The sequence below is a fragment of the Gymnodraco acuticeps genome, unplaced genomic scaffold, assembly GCF_902827175.1.
Source record: "Gymnodraco acuticeps unplaced genomic scaffold, fGymAcu1.1, whole genome shotgun sequence".
Classification (NCBI taxonomy): domain Eukaryota; kingdom Metazoa; phylum Chordata; class Actinopteri; order Perciformes; family Bathydraconidae; genus Gymnodraco; species Gymnodraco acuticeps.
Genome location: NW_022990590.1, coordinates 8,017,648 through 8,042,646, shown reverse-complemented (window position 1 = coordinate 8,042,646; position 24,999 = coordinate 8,017,648). Strand labels below are relative to the sequence as shown.

General features: G+C 40.3%; 2 protein-coding genes across 3 annotated transcripts in view; one reads left to right on the top strand and one right to left on the bottom strand.

Annotated features, from left to right (window-relative positions):
- Positions 1 to 10,700, bottom strand: part of LOC117554213 (kinesin-like protein KIF13B) — an 11,820-nt gene extending 1,120 nt beyond the window's left edge. Inside the window, exons 1-6 of one of the 2 annotated variants that reach the window (XM_034228529.1) lie at positions 10,389 to 10,700; positions 10,210 to 10,299; positions 9,844 to 9,923; positions 8,735 to 8,828; positions 580 to 592; positions 429 to 489 (exon numbers count right to left, since the gene is read on the bottom strand). In XM_034228529.1, the coding sequence (XP_034084420.1) occupies positions 429 to 489; positions 580 to 592; positions 8,735 to 8,828; positions 9,844 to 9,910 (235 nt within the window). In that variant the 5' untranslated portion in view covers positions 9,911 to 9,923; positions 10,210 to 10,299; positions 10,389 to 10,700. The remainder of the gene's footprint in view (positions 1 to 428; positions 490 to 579; positions 593 to 8,734; positions 8,829 to 9,843; positions 9,924 to 10,209; positions 10,300 to 10,388) is intronic. The other variant, XM_034228528.1, reaches the window with a different exon arrangement.
- Positions 10,701 to 10,818: 118 nt separating this feature from the next.
- elp3 (elongator acetyltransferase complex subunit 3) overlaps positions 10,819 to 24,999 on the top strand; it is a 34,561-nt gene continuing 20,380 nt past the window's right edge. Inside the window, exons 1-9 of the mRNA XM_034228522.1 lie at positions 10,819 to 10,992; positions 11,329 to 11,428; positions 11,594 to 11,732; positions 13,139 to 13,209; positions 13,409 to 13,472; positions 14,189 to 14,257; positions 15,764 to 15,918; positions 23,600 to 23,761; positions 23,913 to 24,039. Of these exons, the coding sequence (XP_034084413.1) occupies positions 10,971 to 10,992; positions 11,329 to 11,428; positions 11,594 to 11,732; positions 13,139 to 13,209; positions 13,409 to 13,472; positions 14,189 to 14,257; positions 15,764 to 15,918; positions 23,600 to 23,761; positions 23,913 to 24,039 (909 nt within the window). The 5' untranslated portion in view covers positions 10,819 to 10,970. The remainder of the gene's footprint in view (positions 10,993 to 11,328; positions 11,429 to 11,593; positions 11,733 to 13,138; positions 13,210 to 13,408; positions 13,473 to 14,188; positions 14,258 to 15,763; positions 15,919 to 23,599; positions 23,762 to 23,912; positions 24,040 to 24,999) is intronic.

The window sequence follows — 24,999 nt, the reverse complement described above, 5'->3', positions numbered from 1 at the left end:
CAACTCAAGATTAGATTATTGTAGTAGCAAAGCAGAGTAGAGGAGATGCTAAAGGGGGAATGAATGAAAGGAAACACAAATGCATGAGAAATACAAAAAGAACCCTTTATATACATTGAGGTGACTTGCTGTTCTTTCTCTATATGCGACAAGACCGACAGACCAGAATTAAAACAGGCAGTTTGCTCCATTAGCTACTATTAATACCCCTCACATTGTTAAGAAACCCCCTGGCAACGCTTTTGTTCAACCCCTTTACAAATGTACCAGACCGCAGAACTAATCTCCCTTTCTTCGACTCCATAAATAGTCCAGAATATCAGGAAACACTCCGTCAGGAGATACCTTAAGAAATGAGTCACACACAAGCTAAAAACAGAACCAACTCTATTAGAGGTCAGAACACAAAGTCAGGGGGGAATACAGACCAGCAAACTTGTCTTTTTGAGATTCATCGATGGACCAGAAGCAGTTGTCATAGGCAAAAACCTGAGGAACACACACGATTTAGAAACAACTCATGCATGGATAGTCAGCAGAAAAAGTATTCAATCATTAAGGGTATAAATTACTACTCACCTTTGACTGATTTCTGAGGACCCCAGGGAGAAGAAATTACAATATGAGTTAGTAATTGATGTTGAAATACACATGAACATGTCAACTAACCTAAAAACTATGACATTTGTCAGTGAGCCTTTTTAGTGAGCCTTTTTTTTAGCCTTTTAGTGGATTTACACATCACAGGAAACACAGGAGGCAACTTCGCCAACGCAAGGACATGTGACACCATTTATTACATAGCAACACTATCAGTGCCAGCAACAGTACATGATTTCAAATGTTTGTCCTGGTAAGAACTGCTTTTCAAGATTCAAAGCAAAGCAAAGGATCATTTTCAAGGCAAGCAAAGCAAAGCAAGAGCTCGGAGGCCAGCGAAACTCTTTACTTTCACACAGTTACACACAATCACACCTAAGCAGTCCAGGCAGTAGCTGTTAAAAGGTAGAGTACACGCAGTGTTGCAGAATTACCGTAATATTTCTAATGGAAATGTTAATTCATTGGACTCGTAAATGTAAACGTTATCTGCTAAAGCTGTACTTACCGTGTCATACACAGATAGAAACTAATATGTTTACCATATCATAGGGAAACATAATCCACTTGCCGGATAAATTAGCAAGTTAACGCATGGGAAAAGTACAATTATTTTTTGGATTTTGAGCCACCTATGTGGCTTTGTGGAAAGTTTGGGATTAAAGTGAACAACTCATTTATAAAAGAATATCAATAGAAATATATGAATCAAAACTCATTTAGCATGCTTAATCCCATAGCCGCGGGAAGTAGGGGTGCTGGGGGTGCTGCAGCACCCCCTGTTGGCGAGTGGTATATTTGAAAAACTGAGTGACCACCTAAATAAAAATGATTAAACTACATAAAATAGTTATGATTTTACTTAAAATAAAATTAGCTGTATACAGTAGCATATAATAGTCATAGTATATATTGTATATATCAGGTGGCTTGAATTTATTTTCCAAATAAATAAAATCCGAGTCATCTAGGTCGTAGGTCGTGGGAGAGTGACGTAATTGACGCAACACACACACTGCAGAGTGACAACTTTATAGAATGGCGCAAACAAGGATTTTGGATTTTTTTCTCCAACAAACAACCCAATAAAAAGAGTGGACCACCAGCTACTCCTCAGCCCACCACCTCTACAACTAGAGTAATATGACACAGAAGAGACTGACACATCTGACTTTGATGCATGTCCATAGTAACATTTTGGACAATGTGGATGTATCTGCTCTAATGAGGGTCTTCATTAATGCCACCCCAGGCTACATTTGGAGTTTTGTGAAGCCCCAACACAAGGTAAGACGATATTTGTCCTTTAATGCTGCTACCGCTGTGCAGTGTTTTGCCTTGTCAATCAGTTAAAATTGAATTCATAGTTTTATTAATATTGTAAATAATATTTTCTGACTATTTGTAATGTTATGTAGGTTTGTAAGACCCATAGTTAGCATGTGGGCATGTGCAGCTGTTGCTAAGTGATGTAGGTCTATAATGGTTTATTAAGCCTAGTTAAGGCGAGACACCCCAGGTGAATAGGGTCATTTATCCAGTTAATTACCTACAATAAGGCAATTGTTTCTTATATTACAAGTTTTCTGAATATGCAAATGGTCCATTATCTCATTACATTTGTGCATATTTTAATACATTTCAGGAACCGAAATCTGAACTTTGGATAAAGCCAGGTTAAAAATTCTCGTTTCATTTTGTAGTCATATTAGCATCTAAGGCTTTTACAGAAGGGATTTTGGATATCTCTTTTTATCACTCCATAAAATCAGAAAATACTGTCAACAGCCCTAAAATATCAATTTTCGCCATGTTTCTAGGTATAACATCTTATATAATTCAGGCTATGAATGATATATGAACAAACCCTTTAGTAAAAGTCTTCATAATATTGATAGGAATATAACTGGAAGGTTTGGTGTATGTAAGTGCAACTGAAGTGGACATTTCTGACTCAGAGTAGGAGAAAAAAACTCATTTTGAGAAAATGACCTTAAAGATTGCAGTGAGGCGCGAGCTAAACCCTCCTTGTTCTTTTGGATGACAGCTTGCGCCTCGACGCACTCCGTGAAGGTATTTCATGTTCGGGGGTAATTTGTTTTTTTTTATAACCTTGCTTCATGCAAGTGACAATTGTTTGTTGTCTTCTCTGTGAACGTTTTTTTCGCCGTTCTTTTGCCATTTTGAGATTTAAATTTCTAGCGGAAAGCTAACCAGGAAGTGTTTTAGCACATCACGTGACGCATCTGAACGAATTCACGTTGTCAGAAGTTGACACCCAGCCAATGAGATTTCGTTTCTTGGTTAAGACCCTTTTGTACTTTCACGATTGGTTGCTGACACAAAGGAAATGACCATATTTGGATCCGATGAGATTGTGCAGGAGAGACGGAGCTTTTCCAACGATGACATTGTTGCAAACAGCGGTCGCGTACTTTATGTCACGTTAGAAATGCTAACTTTTGGTGAATTTAGGAGAAATATACAGATGCAAATAGACAAACTATAGTAAAATGAACACTTAATGTGTATTTTGTACGTTTTCCTTCCAAAAGCCTGAAAGAAAACATGTTATGGAATCAAAATAGCACAACATCTCAAAATTGACCAGTGCATGAAAAACGATGTTTTGCCTGCCGTGTCTCGCCTTTAACAAACAATTGATGCGGCTTGTATCGCTTAAGCGGCTCCCTCCCCACTTTTGGCAGCACCCCCTGAGCAAAATGACTTCCCGCGGCTATGCTTAATCCTCATACATCTCACGTGTTAACAGCTAGCTAGCTAGCTAGCTAGCTAGCAAAAACTAGCAGAAGGTGCTCCCATGTAAACACATTATTAACTGTGTACTTTACTCTATTAACTGCTTAATTCAATCGGAATTAAACCTAAATACATTAAACCGAGACGTGACATTATTTGTAGCGTTTTTGTTTTATTTACACCCCCCACACAAATAAGTAACTATTAATAAAAAAGGTATGACTTTTATAGAGTTAGCGTTAACTCCCCTCTGAAATGTCCAACCCTACCGTATGTATGATTCACTTCTTAATTCTTCCCACCAACATGTTCCCAGCCAGTCTGGGCAGTCTTCACTCACAACACTGCTTCTCTAACCTTGTTTAGGCCACTGGTTCCCAACCTTTGGGTCACAAGCAGGTTTAGTTAGATGTTCCCAGTTTACGTCGGGATACATACAAAAAACATTCATACAAATTATTTCTAATGTCTACTTGGAAGATAGAGCTTACTTCTTCTTGTGATATACTTAGTTATTAAAGAACCTAATACTGTAGTTCCCTGCCTCTAGATTATTCTCTTATAATTCATTAAATAAAGCATACGGAAGAGGAAAAACTGGTTGAGCTGTTTACCACTCTGCATTGGCAGCATGTCACGAGAGATGTCAGTAGGCATTACTTTTAAACTCAGACATTATGATTTAAAACAAAGTTGACAACATGCTATGATGAAGAAATCAGCTCTAAGCTGCCAGGATGCATTAGTAAATGGAACGAAGGGCTCAAGGGGCCCCGAAGTCAGACGCATTAAGTGACATTTCTTATGGGAAAGGCAAAGGGCTCAGTCAAAAGGAGGGTTATCATGTTTTTTTTATGAAATACTAACTACTATATGTCTCTCTGGGTGAGTACTCAATTATTAAAATAAATGATACGTATGTCAATGCTATGACCTGTTTGCCCTACTTGACATTCACCAACAGATCTGAGGCATTTTAGAAAATGGGGCAAAAACCACTGCAGTGCACTGCAGTAACAGCAGAGCTAGCAAATACTTAAAGTCTCACATAACCCCAGGTCAAAGTCATTGGAGTAAGAGGGGGGAGTTTCAAAGACACAAAGTCAAAGGTGTTTTAATGTAGTGAAGCTTAACAATCTGTCAAGCTGACTAATCCTCTTTGGCTCATTTTGAATCAAGTGGAGAATGTGACGCAGCGCTAACAACCCAGAGCCTCTCAGTGTCCCTGAGACACAGGCCGAGACCAAATATCTGCATTCTTACCAGAGCACTCAGAAACACTCACTGCTCTTAGGTTCATCCCCTAGCAGCCAACCATAATAATATCCTATGCATCAGTCGGCAAACACATCAACACATTCCAGCCAGCTAACGTCACATTTATTTATCAAACTCATGCTCTATGCTCTACTCCTGATTCATTATGTTCTCCATTGGCAATGTAGCATTCATGAACCCAGCCCTAGTCACATGGTGTCGCTAAATAGATAGTTTTCTTCTTACTTCTGGAGATGAAACCATAGAGATTGATCCCCAAGGTCTGCAATTTCCCTCAGTGTTTGAGCGTTTTAACGTCTTTGAGTTAATTGTTTTTGCTTTCCGGCCGACAACTTTAAGAATTTGGAACACTAAATGTACTTTTCTATTAGTGTAATCTTTGTGTGAACCAGGCAGCAATTTATAGCAGAACAACATCTGTGTAACAACCTAGCAGCTTAATTTGCTTGTGCACATTATGGAGCATTTCGTATACAGTCAAACAGTGGTTGAGACCAAACCCAGAGCTAAAAGAGCATGAATATGGACTAACATTCATCAGGTGGGCTGAAACCTGTCTGCAAATGAATGTTATGTGGCAACTATTTGGCTTGTAAACTTAAAAGGTAATAACATTTTAGCGTTTACAGCGTGTCTCCACTGGTCCCAAGTGATCAAAAAATAGCAATTGTCGCATAAAGTCTGCATTTAGCTATTCACTTACTTTCAGCTGATGACATTCATTATTTTTCTGCAAGTGGAACTATAGCGAGTTGCTGCAGTGTCCCTTTAACCTTAATAATACACTAGAATCACCCCAACATGCCTTCAGAGGATGTTAAGCATTCAGTCACATTGGCCGTTAAGCAAGGACATCCAACAACCACTATATAGTATAAGAAAGCTCCCTCACTGAGATGAGCTGAAACCAGATCAAATATTGCATTACAAATTACAATAGGATTAAGGATTAGAAATGTAATGAATCCAAACAGCCTACAAATTAAAATGTATTTCTGATTGTTGCCCACAACAGCAAACTGCATTTCCACACAGAAATGTACCAGGACAAAACGCGAACTACAGAGATAGTCGTCCACCAAAATGTGAAAAATGGTAGAAACAAAGATTGTTTGATTTTAGATCAATCAAACTTAAAGATAGGCACCTAGTCTCTAAGGAAGGCTTCTTTGAAGTGCATCCACATAACTCAAAACACACGGTCTTCACTCAGGGAGCAATATCAAGTGCAATATCAAGTACACACACACACACACACACATCACACCAACTACAGCACACACATACAACACACACAACACACAACATCACACACACACAACACACACAACACATCACACACACACACACACACACACAAACACACACACACACACACACACACACACACACACACACACACACACTACACACCACACACACACACACACACACACACACACCACACACACCACACACACACACCACTACACACACACACACACACACACTACACACACACACACACACACACACACACACCACACACACACACACACACACACACACACACACACACACACACACACACACACACAACACCACACACACACACACTACACACACACACACACAACACACACACACACACACAGGGGGCTGTAATGAAACAAGGCCTCCCTATGTGCGACTTGGCTGCTCCATGAAAGAGTAACATTAAGTCCCGTCCTCTCCTGGGCTGGCAAGGACATTCCTGAGATAACTGGCAGTTCCTCGCAGCTCCAAGGAGACACCGACGCAGAGGGAGCAGGACGGTGGGTCAGCAGATCTGGGATCAACAACAATCTGACCTACACAACTAGAATACTCCGATATTTGATAACATACAGCCTTTCCGAGTGGTTTCTGCATATTACAAATTCTGTACCACGTTCCATGAACAGATGAAAGTGGGGCTCTTATCAAATGTTTAGATAAGAAAGGCTCTCAACATTATTCTGTGGGGGCTGATAAATATTCCAGCAACAACTTCAAGGTCTGGTACAAGCATGTGCAATAAAATGGCACCCATGAAACTATAGTTTTACAGGCCTGTTTTAAAGTTATGAAAAGAAGACCAAAGCTTTATTAATCTACAGCATGTCGGGGGTCTGACAGCCCCCTGCTGTGAGCCTGCTTGCAGCCACACAAGGGGCCGTAACATATTACCACCCCCTGAGGCTCATGCATTTATTCTGTTAGCGTGTTCAGGCAGAGAGAGGCGGAATCAGCACAAACCTTATGGAATTGGCTGACTTGGTGAGTGCCACCACCCAACAACAAAGCCTTTCTGGAACACCGATTTTAGCTCGTTAATAGAAGATGGAACCTAATCAAGAGTGTAAAAACGGAGCCCTTCCCAGTTAAAGAAATACTTGCGTTGTGGCTGCATTAAAACGAGTTTACCTCTCCCTTTTGCACATCACTAAGACCCTTGTGCTTCGCTCATGGTACCTCATGGGGAAAGATTGATGTTGCGATCAGCCGGTAAAAAAACCTGTTCCCAATTGTGAGTCCCCAAGGGGAAAGCATACCGCATGCTGAAGCGTGTCAAGGCAGAAGGAAATTAGACACAGACAGACACAAATGCATAGAAATATGACACTTTCTTGTGTCTACAAAGACAGAGATTTCACGTCACTCGCATATTTCCTGAACAAGGTACCTGAGAAGGGGCTGAGCCTCCAGGGAGCATCTACCTGGGCTGCTCTGAGGAGAGGACTTTGTCAACAGCAAAACACTGGAGGCATACAACACAGGCCCACGGGCACGCTTTCCATTTAACACAATCAATACACATTTTGCATCCACATGTCATTCTGTGGCTATTTTGATGTGTGTGGGAGAGGGACATTTGGTATTTGAGCCTTTGCAGACCATTTACATGCACTAAAAACAATAAGACATTTGGTCCAAATTGTGCAGCCATAATTAAACCAAGGACAAATGGCTATTGTAACTGGAGTATCAATTGTAACTTTAATTCTTAAAGTCTCAAGTGTTGACAGTGTCTTCTCCTTTGTTATATTCCTCTGGATCATGGTTTTGGCTACCCGAGCAGGACTGAGCTGGAACAGACACGCCTTTTGTAAAGAGAGGAATGATGCAGCAAGGACACAGAGGGAGGAGGACACATATAATGGAGTAATAGAGGGAGGAAGGGTGTGGTGAGGGTGAGATCTGAGCTTCTTCCAAGCAGATGGGTGTTAACTTGACAGGCTGGTTAGAGTGTGTATTAACTCTTCTGCCAGTAATCCTGAGGGAATTATATAAATGAAAGTCTTATACTGCAAAAAGTGTATAAGTAGATACCTGAACTTGGCAAAACATTAACTTGCCGCTGCATAGAACTGTCAGTTCAGGTTGTTTACCTAATTTAATCCATGTGTATCTTTATTTTAAATGCATGTGTTTATGTGATTTAGATGATTAGTTGCTTTAATATAATGTATATATTATTATTTATATATCTTTAGATTTACTCATGTTAACATTTTGGGGGGAAATTCTACTTTGTAACATGTTGAATGTAGAGTATTCAAACCCCAACTCACTCAGTCAAAATTAAATGATACAAAACTGAGTTAAGTTCAGAAACACAAGCACTTCACTGCAACGCAGCTGCACGCTGTCTGCGCTTCTGTGATTCACCTAAAGGAGCCCTGAGCTGCCCTACCATAACTTGACCTACTACATGTTATAGTTGCTATTGTACATGCACCTATAATGGAAAAATACAGGTTCATAAATATATCAAAATACAAAAGTCATGGTACAAAATACTAGTTTCCATGTCCATTAACATTCTAGTGTCCAATAAAAGTCCCAAAATGAATGTGGATCCTACACAAGTCATGTGACTTAAACAAGCACCAACCGCTGCCATATTCATAGAGATGTCTGATGAGTAAGAGACAAAGACAAACAAATAATATAGCTTCACATGGTGACCTCACTGTGAATAGCCCAGGAACAAAGACCGAGTAGCAAATGCTTCAGCAGAAAAAATATGTAATACATAAAAAGTATACAAGAAAATGACACAGCTTGTCTATATAAACGGGTGTGTGAAACTTACCGGGAGTCACTTTTGTTCAAGTTGATGATGGCCGGGTGCAGAACCGTCTGGTTCCCATCCATCTCTACGACACATTTTGTCTTTAGCTCTTTTTCTGAAATAAAACAGTGAAAGAGAAAAAATATTTATTTTTAAATAACATTAAACATGCTTTTCTCTGTAGTACCATCATGTTGTTAATGAGTGAATAGTCCTAATAAATACATTTTTAAACCTACAAAATATGGTAAGTTAGTTGCAAAATGGCTCTCAAACTATCAAAATGTGCTGCTTAAAGAGTTCAAAGAGCATGTTCTGTATACACTGGTCATCATAACTTTCCCTAGTAGTCACTGACACAACTGTCATCCCAGAATAACAGGTGGCATACACTGTGTGTGTGTGTGTGTGTGTGTGTGTGTGTGTGTGTGTGTGTGTGTGTGTGTGTGTGTGTGTGTGTGTGTGTGTGTGTGTGTGTGTGTGTGTGAGCCCCTTGTGATTGCAACACATAAAGCCCGACATGGAGCAGGAAGTAGTGATTCACCCAGGACTTGCCTGTGCAAACAATACAACCCCTTTACAACTCTGAGCAGGCAGTAAGGAAAAGCAGCTACTCTTCCTCATTCCTACCTGCAGAGCAAGGCTTTTCAGGCTGAGACAGCACTGGAACTTCCTGTTAGAGCAGGAGTTAGGGGCACGTGTGTTGTGTGAGATTTTCCACTGTTACACTTAATGAGGCATATTTGTAGTTTTGCAAAGCCAATTGGAGAGGTGACATGAAATTAAAAGTAATGTTGTTGGTGGAAACAAATGTGTGTCTGCTGTAATGCACGACACTGCACGTGCATAACAGTCCCTTCACTGTAAGGATATGATGTCACTGTCCCTTCAATCTTTTTCCATTTCTACTCTAACAGCACTCCAGCCAAGACTTTTCCAAAGAAGGACAGCATGGACCTTTTCAGAGCCTCTCCAAAGAAAGGAACTCAAACTAAAAGAGCCCTTTTAAAGCTGGACAGAATTGTTGAAAAGATCTTTGTTGGGCACATGAAAACAAACCAATAAGTGTCTGTCTTTCGTGAATCATAACTGCTGAACATGTCACAACGTCTATCTGACATTAAACTCACCTCTCCTGTTCATTGGTCGCACACGAACAGCGACCTTTACATTGGAGTCATTCAGGCTGTCATCCATGGTGGCACCTGACCTGTGACAAATGAATGAATGGAAAATAACACATTTAGTGTTTTGCTTTTTTTAACTTGCTGAAGTTTTACTTACTACATTGAGTACATTCTAAATCCATAGTGTCCTTAAATCAAAATTAGATACGTGTTACGCCTGAACAACCAATATGTATACATAAACAAGCTAGTGTCCTACTTAATATAATACTATTCATGCGAAAACCATATCTAAATATCTAGTAAAAACGTTCATGATGACATAACAAGCTAAAATACAAGGTATACTGTAAAGAGAAGTGGACAAACCGTGTGAAAGAGTGCGCAGTTGTTTCCCTATCCGACTCCCACAGACACCTTGAAGTACTCTCAGCAGCTAGCCCGGGACGCTAACGAGAGCTGGATAACAGCAAACACACAGAGGGGTCAAATGTGTTTTATAATTACCCTTATGAATGTAACTAACCATGTTAAGTGTGCTAAATCACCTTGGTTTCTTTTCGTAAGTTTAAAAAAACACTTACGACACACGGTTCATTCCCTCGGCTCCTCCACCTGTTGCATTTCCTGAAACTTCCCTCAGTGATAAGTCAGTCCATGTCAGCTCGAGCTAAAGGGATTTGCTGTGAGATTTAGCGAGCCTTCCAAGTTCTCTAGTTGCGCTCTGCTCCGCACACACTGGCCCACTTGGTTTGAGGGTGTTCAGCGCCACTGTGTGGATCCACATGCATTACAAGTCTGTGAGATTTGTCCTAAACATGTTCAGAAAAACAAAGTAAAATATCCCTAATTAATGGTAATTTAGCTGTTACAGCTGTTATATAAGAGGGGGGGGGCTCTGTTTTGCCCTTGTGACATTTTTTAAATTCCAATAACACGCCGTTCGTTAGTGGAAAAGACCCATTTACGACTTTGTACGACAGTTTCGGTTGCCGTACGACTGAAGCCGTGTTTGGGAGCAACGTGGAGTTGTTTACTATTTCTGACAGCCTTCTCTGGTTAAAAACAGATGTAATTCTGCCTACAATCACCCACCCGTTGGAATTTGGACGGTCAGCCTCAAAGAAAAAATGGGGAAGCCAAAGAAAAAGAGTGAGTGTGTTAAATATACCTGAAATTACTTTCTAAACGGGTCTGGTCGGCTTTAGCTTGTTGCTAATGCTAACAAGTCTTCCCAATATTTTAAACATGATAACAGCGATATAACTTGTAGGCCAACTGCGTACATATTGTCATTGTAAAGGCGAGTTATTACAGTTATTGACAATGGGTTTCATAAACTCTAACGTTACTGTTGCTCAATAGCTACAAGTAGCTACATTACATCTACGTTGCATGTACCTGGATCTTTTAAATATGGCTTTTTGAACTCCATGCATCTGTATAAAAGTACTAAACTAATCTCATAGTATTGATCATCTTTGTTAGGTGATCTCAGCCGGGCTGAGCTGATGATGATGACCATTGCTGATGTCATCAATCAGCTGGTTGAAGCACATGAAGAGGGCAAAGATATTAATCTCAACAAGTAAGTATACAGCCCCTTGCTCAATTAAGTCCCAACTCTATACTACTCAAGCCTTTAGTAACTATTAAAGACAAGCTCTATGGATAAAAAACACATGCACAGAACAACATTTAAAGTTATAATTCATAATTAAATATGTGTCTTTCTATGATTCTGTTTTTAAAGAGTGAAGACTAAGACTTCAGCAAAGTATGGACTTGAATCCATGCCTCGATTGGTGGACATCATCGCTGCGGTTCCACCACAGTACCGCCGGGCTCTGGTGCCCAAACTGAAGGCCAAGCCCATCCGCACTGCCAGTGGGGTATGTTCAATTAGCTTGGGTCCACCAAATAAAAATCTCTCTCTCGGGCCCACATATATTTTGCTTTGGCTACAAATAGTTTGTATTCTGATTGACTTGATCTAATAATGTGGGAGGCTGTGGCTCAGGGGTAGTGCACTGATATCACAGGTGAGAGCAAGTTCGAATCCCACTGCAGTCAGCATGTGCAAGACATTTGACCCCTATTGCTCCTGTGGGGATTGGGCCCAGTACTGGTCAGCTCATTTCTCTCTCCTCCGTTGTCACCAACCTCGGTGTAAGGTTTGACCCCACTCTGTCTTTCCAAGCCCACATCAAACATATCACCAAGACCTCCTTCTTTCACCTGAAAAACATTTCCCGACTGAAGCCCTCACTCTCAACTGATGACATCAAAAAACTGGTTCATGCACTCGTCTTCTCAAGACTAGACTATTGCAATGCACTCCTCTCCGGTCTCCCAGCCAAATCCATCAACCGCTTGCAACTTGTCCAGAACAGCACAGCCAGAGTTCTCACCGGTACAAAAAGGTCCGCACACATAACCCCCATACTTGCAAAACTACACTGGCTCCCGGTCCACTACAGGATCCAGTTTAAGGTTCTGCTCCTCACGTACAAAGCCCTGAATGGACAAAGCCCAAAATACCTATGTGACCTCATCCATACCCAGACATCTACCCGCTCTCTCCGCTCCAGCCACGCTCCTCTTCTTCACATCCCCCGCACACGTCTCCGAACAATGGGAGACCGAGCCTTCTGCTCACTCGCCCTGCGCCTCTGGAACTCCCTTCCAGATCAGCTGAGATCTGCCCCTTCCACCGAGGTCTTCAAAACCGGCCTTAAGACCCTCTTCTTTCGGCAGGCCTTCCAATAAACTTTGAGCATGGTACACCTGGAGTACTGCCATTTTTTATCGCTATCACCGACTTTTATTTTTGTACTTTATTTTATATTTTATATTTTATTTTTTGATTTCTTCTTATTATTACAATTATTTGTTTAATCTATCAAAGTGTATTAGTATCCTTTGTTGTTAAGCACTTCGAGATTTGTCTTGGCAGATGAGAAGCGCTATATAAATTAAATGTATTATTATTATTATTATTATTATTATGTTAGTCACTTTGGATAAAAGCATCCAACATGTAATGTAGGCCTTAAGCTAAGGGAAATGCTTTGTGTTAAGAGTTTCAGCGTTTGCTTGTGTGATATTCTCTTTTTGGGTTATACTTCATGCTGTATCCATGATGCGTAATGACGCTTCTCTTATCTAGGAATGTGAAGCAATCTTTGTTTGTAAAGAAAGTCATGAAAATGTCAGCCTACTAAATAGTATTGTCAAAGTGTTTCCACACAGGTTATGTTCAGGAAATCACTCGGCTTAATCCTTGTCTTCTATCCAGATTGCAGTGGTTGCTGTGATGTGCAAACCACATCGGTGTCCTCACATCAGCTTCACAGGCAACATCTGTGTGTGAGTAACAATAGTCAGTGCAGATTTTATTTGTATTTTTTACTTGATCATTATGCACTGCTTGCAAGATTATGCTCATTTAAATGTACACCATTTCAGAACTTGGTTGCAAAATATGTAAATAAACATTAAAGATGGGATCTGGTTGTTATTGCTTATTAACAATGTGTTTTTCTTCTCTTTCTGTTTACCCTGGCAGCTACTGTCCTGGAGGACCAGACTCAGACTTTGAGTACTCCACACAGTCGTACACTGGATATGAGGTACGGTAGTTTCATTCTGCCTCAGGAGGCGAGTAAAGCTTTTTATATGTAGATTTATTCAAACAGTTAACACGAAAATATATGTCAATAATGTAAGAAAAACTCAATATGTAAAGAATCGGACAACAACCAAACACATTTCACATGAATAAAGTAAAATATAATTACAAAAGATAAAGATAGTAGAAGATAAACAAGACAGTGAATATATATCAATTGTGAAGGATATACATTGTAACAGCCATTTCAATGATGGTCATATTTTGGTTGAGGCTTCACCGTTGTGTGTTGTTCACTGTGTGTGCCATCGGGTGTCCCTGTCTGATTCCCTATGGCACCGGTATGTAAGGTGTGTGTTGTCACAGGAAAGGTTGTGTCTGAAATGGTTTTTGACCGCAGTGATTGCCACAAAGGCTTGTTTGTTAAGGCATTGAATACAAATTGACTTTATTATGCACAACAACAATACAATAAATGGATTGTTTTATTGCGCACCTCAATAAAAGCTACCGATTCATGAGTAAAACAAGTAAAGCGCGTAAGCCAAGTCATCCCCGGGAGTTAAAACACCATAGTAGCTCTAGTATTATATCTATTGAATAAACAATATAAATATACAGAATTGTGTTAAATCAAAGTCCTTTTTCTGTAGTTGTAGTTTGACTTTAGGTATTTTATTTAAGTCTTGTTTTTTTGTCCCTTTCTCTTTCTTATAGCCAACGTCCATGAGAGCAATCCGAGCCCGCTATGACCCCTACCTCCAGACCAGACATCGAGTGGAGCAGGTCAGTGTTACTCGAATTCCTTCTTTTTTTAAATCATTTTTGTTAATGGTTCATGAATGCACGGCCTTTTACACAGAAACTCATTTCATGCAGGGACACAGCAGCCTCTGTTTCGTACATACCATTTGATTTACCTGAGGTTACTATCCAAAGTCTCTTGCAATAAGAGCAGTACACCATGAAGAAACACACTCTAAACCGCATGAATCCTGCAAGTACATTAGCCATTAAATAAGCCAAACTTTGAGAATAGCACTTTCTTTATCGGCCACCTTGGGGTTAAAACAGGTGGGATTTGTCTTCCTCTGCCATATCCTCAAATCAGCTTCTGTGCACTGATCTTCTTTACTTGAATACACGTTTAAATCATACCCATTTATAATACATTTAGTATAGAGTCATGAGTGTCATGGCTTTTACCCTCCTGCTGAGACCTGACCCTAATTATGCCATTATTTAAATGCAGTGCTACATTATTACATGCAGCAGAGCAAAGCCATCCATTAAAGCAACAGTTGATGTAAAGATATGTGCCATCTGAATTTAGTTTTGGCTGGTCGGTCTTATGTGTAATCGTTGTTTTAAGTATGACTCCAATTTGATATGAAAGATATTAATATATAATCGATCAGACCTATTCATGTAGAAAACTTTACTGACAGAAATGCTCAGTCTCATTGCCACGGCATTGTTATTCGTTATACTAACAAACTGCATGCGTTGTCTAATACGGTGTGCAATTCATCTAGTCACTTATTCGGTTGTATCAAAAACAGAATTCAATATAGATTTGTATTCCTTGTTTTTTTGTTGCTAATGTTATCTTTTCGTGATGTATTGATTGCTGTATATGAGGAGTGTGAATCTTTCAATATCTCAAGATTAGATTCGAATTCAATTCTGGATGTTGAAAAAGTAACGCTAATGCTAGTAGCGCTTGGAAAGGTGGGGTTGCAAAGTATGGCATGAAAGCAGAGTTAAGTGTGTATTACGTTATGCAGTTTTTATGTTTGATATTATCGACTATAAAAACGTCATTCATGCTGAACTTGCTCACACATGCTGGAAGTTGGGAATCGTTTCAAAATCTTCCCAAACCTATTCTATCTGTATTTGTATTTACTATGGAGGTTCTGCACATGACGAGTTGACATAGGTACATACATGCATTTTCTAAAAGTGCAAAGTCATTTGACACTTATCTGGATTGTTGCAAGGACAGAACATGATATATTATTTGTATGAATTAAATGACCACGTTTCTAAAAAGAAAATCCACTAGTTTTCCATAGTTGATGATGAGGTTTTCCATATCAGCTGGTTAAAGTATCACCTGCAGGTTTCTGACTTCTTTTATTCAAAGTTCTCACCAACAGTGTTCTCAGAAACGCAGTGAAAAGTATAGCGCTGATACATGGTTGTTTACCTTCTACTTTTAAGACTGCTGATGACTTTATTTGCGAAGAGTTGTGAAGAGTCGTGTGTGTCTTTGTGTGTGCTGTGCAGCTGAAGCAGCTGGGACACAGCGTGGACAAGGTGGAGTTCATCGTGATGGGCGGGACCTTCATGGCTCTGGCTGAGGAGTACAGAGACTACTTCATCAGGAACCTGCACGACGCCCTGTCAGGACACACCTCCAACAGCGTGGCCGAAGCCGTCAGGTAACAGCTCACTACAGGAGCCTTTATTCTCTATACATGACACACAACACTAAAGAACACATGGCGTTACAGTTACTTAATAACACTTTATAACAACTCACCTCTGGCTGGCAGAGAACTCACTGCTATAGCTTTGCTTCCTCCCCTCCACTACCATGAACAACTGTGGGAGAAACTTCTGTGTAGCAATGCAGGAGGAGTCACCGACTCAAAAGGAGACACAGGGAGAGCTGGAGCTCTGATGTCAAACACTGATGGTTTATTAGGAGCTTCGCCCGGAGAATTCACAAAACAAGTCCAAGAGCCAGAGGTTTTGACTTCACGGTAGAGTTGCCACGTCAATTCTGAAGAACTCTACCCCACACCCGAGGAACAGGGAGACAAAACACTGAGAGCACAGCAGCCAAGGCTACAGGTGCCTCTGCTCAGTCAGGACAGTTTGAACTGATACACTGGGTCAAAATTATGGGCCTTGGAAAATATTTCCCCAACAACAACAACCATGAATTTAACTCAAATGTATATATTACCATATTTATATATGTTTCCTGCTATTGTGGAGCACTCTGAATCATCTAGAACATTTTATATTGAGTATTCTTGTGGTTCATGTCCTTAATACTTAGATACTGGGTGTTTCTCAATGTCGAGTACGCTTGCTTGGTAGCACATGTCTTCCGAGTCACTTGCTTCAGAAGCGAGGCAAGAATAGTTCCTGGCATTCGGAAAACGAAGAGTGGAACAGGCGAGCAAGTGTGCAGGTGTGCGTCATATGAGAGGTCCCGCCTTACATTTCCTGCCACAGATTTGGGGAAATTGGTCCGTGTGCAAAGCATTGTGGGGATTTTAAGACCAGAGTCTACACATGTGCAGCCTCGAAATTTCTCGCTACGAAGTACGCCGGGCTCGGTAGAATTTCAAGTATGCTGGACATTGGAACAGTCCTTCGGCTTGAAATAGTGGCTCTGGAGCAGCTTTACTCGACATTGAGAAATATGTACATGGACTTGCTGCTGTTTTTATTGTTATTTAAGTTGAATTTATTTGATTATGTTTATACTTTCTTCCACCTTTAAAGATTTAAAGATTGTAATGCATGTCATCTATTCATCTTGATAACATTTTTAGCAATTTTGACAATATTTGATATATTGTTCCTAAGTTCAGTAGTTCTCCACCAGAGGGAGTTATACTACCATTTGTGAAATTTCACCAACATTAATTTATTTAGCTTTTTTCCCTCAACAATAATACTTGACAGTAAAACATACATAATGCAGCTTTATTTACATAAACTTAAATAAAAAAACTAAAAGTGAATTGCCTCATTTTGCAATACAGTTTCCCAAATGTTAGGGGCATAACATAATTATAGGATCAATTACTCCATTCAGAAGGTTATTTTTTAACTGTATCTGTTAACATTTTTATTTAAATATGTATGTTTCAATACTCGCAAATATATTTATTCGACTGTTGTCTTTATTAGAATTGTAAACAAAAAAAAGGGTTTATAACATGGGAAGTATTGTATCACTGTTATATGAGCATTCACACCTTAATGTGTTTACATCCACATGACCCTAACCTTCTGTCCATTAAACGCACCACAACTAAACTCCAAGAACCTTTCAGGAAGCTAACATATGAGGACAATCTCCACACATTGAGCTATAGAATGAACCCATTCACGATCCAGATGGAAAATAAGTGAGGCCGCTCTCCAGGGGCGTTTCCTGGACCTGGAAACATTCGGGGCTTAGCCCACAGTTCATTAAGGTACATTAAGGTACCGGGCGCTACAGTGGACATTTCTACTGCAACACTCCCCACACGCACATACACAGTACACCTGCGACTGTTACAATGGAGGCTCGATAATCAGCTCACGGCATATAGGTGTAAGCAGGGGTAAAGTGCTATTTTTTTTATAGGTGGGTGGCGGACCTCACCTCCTCTAGGGGGGTCCTCACCCCCTCTAGGGGGGTCCGGGGGCATGCTCCCCCGGGAAGATTTGTTTTTAAATGTTGATGTTAAAAGCATCAATCTGGTGCACTTAGAGAGCAAAATTAAGAGAGATGGATACATCTTTCAACACCCATATGAAACAGACCTGTAATCAGATTTACTTTTTCTTTATGGATATTTTACAAATCACTCTCCTGTGACTGTGTACTGTAAGGTAGCTTCATGTCGAACACTGACAGTAAGTCAACATTTTCCAGAGGATTTTTTTAAATCACCAGGTAACGCTAAAAAACATAACATTTAGATTGTATGACAAAGTGTTTATTTAATATCTCTGGCTAGCTATAGCTACTTGCTAACGGTTTAGCTTACCCACGCGATTCAAAGTAACGTCAACAACGTAGCTATAATTTATGCTTTGCTTACATGTTCGCATAACTTGGAAGTTTACTGACGTTTACATACCTTGTTTACCTGTGGCTCTGGGGATGTTGTGTGTGCCACCACTTGAGAATTTTCGTCTTTTTTAAGAAAAAATGTTCTTATGTCCATCTTCAAAAACTCTGAGTCCGACTGACAGTTTAAACATTGTCACAGGATAGGTACCTGTCAGCCAATAAGACACGTTTATTTCCATGCAACTCTCTGGTTGGTCTGGTGTCTTGCCTCTTTTGCATTCACTGAACACGGGAAATTACATTCCTGCCGTCCTCTCTAGTGTCATGATGAGGTTCAGGTAAAGCACGGTTAATGTATTATATTATTGAGGGAGAATTGTCCGGGGCTACAGAAAAAACCGCTCTCTATAAGTCCTCTCTTCTTATTTCTCACTTTCCGAGTTTGGCCTGCTTTGGAAAGATTTTAGCTTCACGCCTGCTTAGTATGGATGAGTCGCATCTTTTTGGAGACGCTTCAAAGTCAAAGTAGAAATAGCCATTTGTTGAAGACGTCATACAGACCATTTGACCAAATAATGGCTTTTTCACAGGGCTGTTTGTTTGTCAGCGAGGGCTATTTAATTCCCTAGAGTCCGATAAGACCCCCGAGAGAACAGTTTGTGTGTTTCCTCCTGTCTGTGTGTTTGCCACCTGTGTGTGTGTGTGTTTGCCTATCTTAGTTAAGATGCTCTGATTGTGGTTAATTGTGGAGCTCAGCTCAAGTTATGTGAAGGAGGGGATTTGGTTAGGGAAAGCCCGTGTGTGGTGTGTGTGTGTGTGTGTGGTGTGTGTGTGTGTGTGTGTGTGTGTGTGTGTGTGTGTGTGTGTGGTGTGTGTGTGTGTGTGTGTGTGTGTGTGTGTGTGTGTGTGTGTGTGTGTGTGTGGTGTGTGTGTGTGTGTGTGTCGTGTGTGGGTGTTGTGTGGTGTGTGTGTGTGTGTGTGTGTGTCGTGTGTGTGGTGTGTGTGGTGTGTGTGTGTGTGTGTGGTGTGTGTGTGTGTGTGTGTGTGTGTTGTGTGGTGTGTGTGCTGTGTGTGTGTTGTTGTGTGTGTGTGTGTGTGTGTGTGTGTGTGTGTGTGTGTGGTGTGTGGCTGTAGTGTGTGTGTGTGTGTGTGTGTCTGTGTGGTGTGTGTGTGTGTGTGTGTGTGTGTGTGTGTGTGTGTGTGTGTGTGTGTGTGTGGGTTGTGTGTGTGTGTGTGTGTGTGTTGTGGGCCGCCGCGCGGCTACTCCTGCGCTAATCGGACTTTTTATTGATTCATCTCATACAATCTGATCGTCCTCTCTGGAGCATAAAGTTGTGTAATTGGTGTAAATCAGCCAGCAGACCGTAAAAGATGGACATTTATTGCCAGCAGATACAGAAGGAATATGCGCTGGCATGAGGGGAGCTAATGGTCATTGGAGCAGCTGGGGGGGGGGGGGGACAGTCTGCCCCCTGCCTTGTGTTGTTTTGGGCATTTCGATCAGTGACTCAAATAAGTTTAAAGCAGCAGAGGAGTCAGGCCAGATGAAGCTCTTGAGATTACATTTAAAGAAGGACCAGGGACGGTTGTGCCTCACTTTCTACATCTGGCTGCTCCCTGCACTGCTTTATTGATCCTTTTAGATTCTATTACATATATGTTTTTACTGCAGGTGATGGGACCGAACCACTGACCCATCATTGGCAGTTAGGCACACTACAAGAAAGATAACATTTCAAAAAAGACCTCTCTACCGTATAATCGTTTCAGAATCCTGAAGGATTGATTGATTTTTTCTTTCTTTTTTCCCATGTGTTTGTATTCTCTATGAATGTGTTTTCAAATGTATAGTCACTTTTCTACATCTGGCTGCTTTATTCTTCTGTATTGCTTCTTCCGTCAGACTCGCTGTCTGAGGTTCTGTTTCTAGGTTAACAATGGCATCCTATTATTTAAGGCTGGAGGGATTTCGACCAACTATTATATAGCTTTTACTGTAGATGTGACGATATTGTGGGTTTGACCATTGACGCTTTAGGAAAGTATTTACATAATGGACATTTTAATAAATAATGAATATTGTGGATATCATTACCAAATAGTTAAAGGCAAATATTTGGACAATCTGGTACATTTCCGAAATTGTCATCTGCAGCCTTTTACAAGCAGGAAAATACATTATATAATTACAATATGTATTGGAGAATGGTTTGATGGTCATACATACGTGCACATTGTTTTGTAAGAGGGAATTAGGGAGTTGGCTTGTGGAGAGATGCAGAGGGAGTTTGATGATGACTCATGTTGCGCAGCTGGGGACTGCTGTATTGTATTATTATCTGATCATCGGAAAGTATGCTTTTTACAATAATATCACATGCTCAGTGGGAAGTATATATGTGTGGGTTGATAATTGAAGCAATCACTTCATCTGGCCTCCTGTAAACTCAAGGCGAAGACATATTGTCATAAAAAGAAATGTATAAACACTAGGGGTGTAACGGTTCACAAACATTTCGGTTCGGTACGTACCTCGGTTTTTAGGTCACGGTTCGGTTCGGTACGTTTTCGGTACAGCAGAAAAAATTATCGCAAAACATAACACTTAAAAAATTTTTTTATTATTAAACTGTGAATAATGTATTCACTCAAATAAATACAAAATATAATAAAATAAACATTAAGGTGCAGCATTTCGATGAACTGAAATAATCTGTATTTGAACTGTACTGTACTAGTACCTAAGCAGCCAGTTTGACATTAGGACTTGCTTGTCATTGTATTTTCATGTTGTTTAAAGAAAAATGAACTTGTCCACATTGCTTGCTGAAAGGGCAGATCTGCTGGCACTAACAATGTCTTCTGCTGTGGAGAACACCCTCTCTAGGGACAGAGGTAGCAGATACAGCCAGGTAGCGCTTTGCTAACATGGCAACATAAGGATATTTGGTGTTTGTAATAGCTTTGGCTCGGTCTGAACTTTTTGCGAGTGGTGGAGGCTTAAATGCTAGCGGGAGTTGGGTTTGCACTTTTTGGAACCGGTGATATTCACGTTCGGGTGATGCCTTTTCAAATGAGTGTGCAAGTTTGATGTATTGCCAGCCGCGTAACCAATTTTAGTTGAACAATGCCGACAAACAGTTTTGGTTCGGTCCACCTGTCTTTGTCCGTCGAAACCAAAATGTTCCCAAACCGGAGACTTCAATGATGCTGGAGGATTTTCGAGCTCAACTTTATCTGCGTTCGCCATTTCCTCAAATTACTGACTACATTTGAACGCATCCCTCTGACCAGCTCTCATAGTATGCCTCTCGTCCAATGAAATGACTTGCTCGCTCTATGACGCGTTGAACCCAATGTGAGCAAATTACTCTGAATGCTGCGACGCAGCACCTGAGATTATTTCCAAAAAGTTGTTCACGTTCTCAATTTTTTACGTTTAACGTTATATTCGTTCGGTACACACGTGTACCGAACCGAAGGGCCCGTACCGAATAATTTCGGTACGGGTACTTGTACCGTTACACCCCTAATAAACACTGATTCAATATTTTATATCGGAGTATATAAATACCATCAGTTAGGACTCTTATCCATAATGTGTGTCAGGGCTTCACTATATGAAGATTAAGACCGACCGTAATATCCCTTAGGGGAAGTTCAGTTCTTCTATATGAAGAACATATGAGTGAAGTGTTGGAATCACGCAAAAAGGATATGTATTGCAATAAACTGATATTAAAGTATATTTAGCTTTTTCAGTTGGCTGTTAAAATCCAATAAAATGCTTGTTGAAAAAAATATTCATTATACCAACATTAATTAACAAATAGATATTAAAGGTGGGGTAGGTAAGTTTGAGAAACCGGCTCGAGATACACTTGTTGTTATATTCCATGGAATGCTCTCAACATCCCGATAGCAATGAATATCTGAAGTGCTTTGACAATAAATCCATAAAAAAACATCATCTGTGGAAGCTGTAGCGCTGTAAAAAGCACGACCAATCATCTGAGCCGGCTAAAATAACTGGATGGCCTACCTGCCTGTCAGCCTTCCATCTGTGCACAAACTTATCTCGTGCCCTCATTGGTCATGTGTGCGTTCGTGTGTGTTGGAGGAGGGGCTCTGTAAGGAAGTGGCAGATTTCTTCCAGCTGTGTATTTTCAAATTCTAGCGCACTCGAGCTGGTTTCTCCAAAATGACCGACCCCACCTTTAATACTAATACTAACCTGTAAATAAAGTGAAAATTATGACTTAAAATGTTATCAGATGCAATAATCTACACCCCCTATGAGTCATGTTTTCTAAATGACTGAACAGTGTAAGTATTTAACTTGCTTTTGTCACAAAGTAAACACCCATTAATGTCTCGTTTCACATTGTCATTACACACATTTGTCTTCCCATGCCTCTTGTTTCATTTGTTGCATTAGTGTGTCCTTTAATGTGAGGTTAGAGTCTGGATAATGAGCTGTGCACAGCAAGTAAATAGATGCTGCTTAATGATCCCAGCATATGGAACACTCCAGCGGAGTCAGTTAGGCTAAAGAGTCAGATTTAAAATATGGTAAAAATATCAAAGCAGGAAGTATATCATACTGCCATGTAATCTCAGGGATTCTACACCTGCAATCTGACTTGGATTTGACCTTATTCACCTTGAAGATATACCTAAAGGTCTCAACTCTAGGGTCCTAACCATAGACTGTAAATATAGAGGTCATAACAGTATGTTATTTTTTCTTTTATATATATATCCAATATTGTGTATTCCTAGGATAAATAAAAAAACAGACTTTAGTTTCAGGTTTCTCTTTAAAGATAATGTAAAATATGATGATATAGGACATTTTACTGTGTACTTTTTTAGTTTAGTTTTTTGCTTTCTGGTGTTTTATTATTATCAGGCCCAGTTAATGACAGTTAAATTCTTACCTTGATCTTTGTATGTTTTTCTAAGCTCTTTAAATGCATCTTCCATTCAATTCTTAGTTATTTTTCCGAAATGTTAGAGGTCTTTACCAATAAACGCTGAAATTAGATGACTCATTATGATTTATTGGACCTTGTCTGTATACCTCATTCGAATCATTATTGAATTTGTTGGAAACTAATGCATTTGAACTGTTTCTGTGTTTTTATTCAAATGTTCCTCACCCATTCAATGTAAAACATTACAAATGATATCGTATTACAAGCAGATATATTAGAAATGTGTGACAGATTGTTTCCTGCAGGGACTTGTAGGGCAGTACGAATTCTATCATTTTATAATAGAAAACTGAAATGACGGTTTGCTTTCTCCTGCAGATACTCGGAGCGCAGTAACACAAAGTGTGTGGGAATCACCATCGAGACGCGGCCTGACTACTGCCTGAAGCGACACCTCAGCGACATGCTGAACTACGGCTGCACCCGGCTGGAGATAGGAGTGCAGAGTGTGTATGAAGACGTGGCCCGAGACACCAACAGGTGAGGAGGTTTGGGGGGAATGAACAGATGGAGATAAGAAAGCAGACATGACGTTATGGCAGCTTGTCTGATGGTGTTTGTAAAGGATAATTGACTTTCCATTCCACCTTCAGGCTTTATATTTCCCCTTTTGTACATGCGTTTCTTCCAGAGGCCACACGGTGCGAGCTGTATGCGAGTCCTTCCAGCTTTCAAAGGACGCTGGCTTCAAAGTGGTCGCCCACATGATGCCGGATCTGCCTAACGTGGGCATGGAGAGGGACGTGGAGCAGTTCATAGTAAGCACTCATAATTATTACATTACCTGACATTAAGCGGATGCTTTCATCCAAAGCAACATACAATACTGTAGATGGCTACATGCCTACGGAAGCAACTTACGATCAATCAATAAATGAAATTGTAATTATATAGCCCAATATAACAAATGACACAATTGTCACAGGGGGCTTTAGAGTGTGTACAGCAGGGCTATTCAATTAGTTTGGAATGGGGGCCGGGTGATGATCCAAAGCAAGGGGCCGGGAAAAAGATGGCTTGAAATATGAGCAATCATATTAAGAGCTTCAGATACAGTAAATACTCCAACAGCATAGTGGAGTGCATATATTGTGTTAAATCAAACAACATAGCCCCAAGGCCTTTAGAGATCTAAATGGCAAGTTCAGAACTCAGTAGGCCTACATGTGAAGCTGATTTAACCATCAACATCATTTGATTTAATTGATGTGAAATGATCTAATCATTCACGCAGAGATGCAATCAATGACAGGAGTTGTCACTACAGTAGCTAGTAGGTGGGTTCGAAACCCGAGCCCGCCGAAGTTTTCAGGCAATGTCTTCCCCTCTATCTCTCAATGTAACACCCTCTCTAGAATAAAGGCACTCTGGCCCAAAAAAAAAATTAGATTTATTTTTTTACATTATACTCAAAGGGCCAGTAAATATCACCCCGGGGCCGGATTTGGCCCGCGGGCCGCCAATTGAGTAGCCCTGGTGTACAGCATACAACACCCTCTTTCCTTAAACCCCGCAGTCTACAAGGAAAAACTCCTGAGAAAAGAAACAATGAATGGGTCAAAATGGAAGAAAACTCCCAGGATGGCTGCAATAGTTATCGTGTGTATAGATTGAAAATATAATACATTTACAACATAGACAATCCAAATGTTAAAAACGATAAAGTATCTTGACCAAAAAAACGTGTTAACTGCAAGTCCTGGGTATTGAACCTCTGT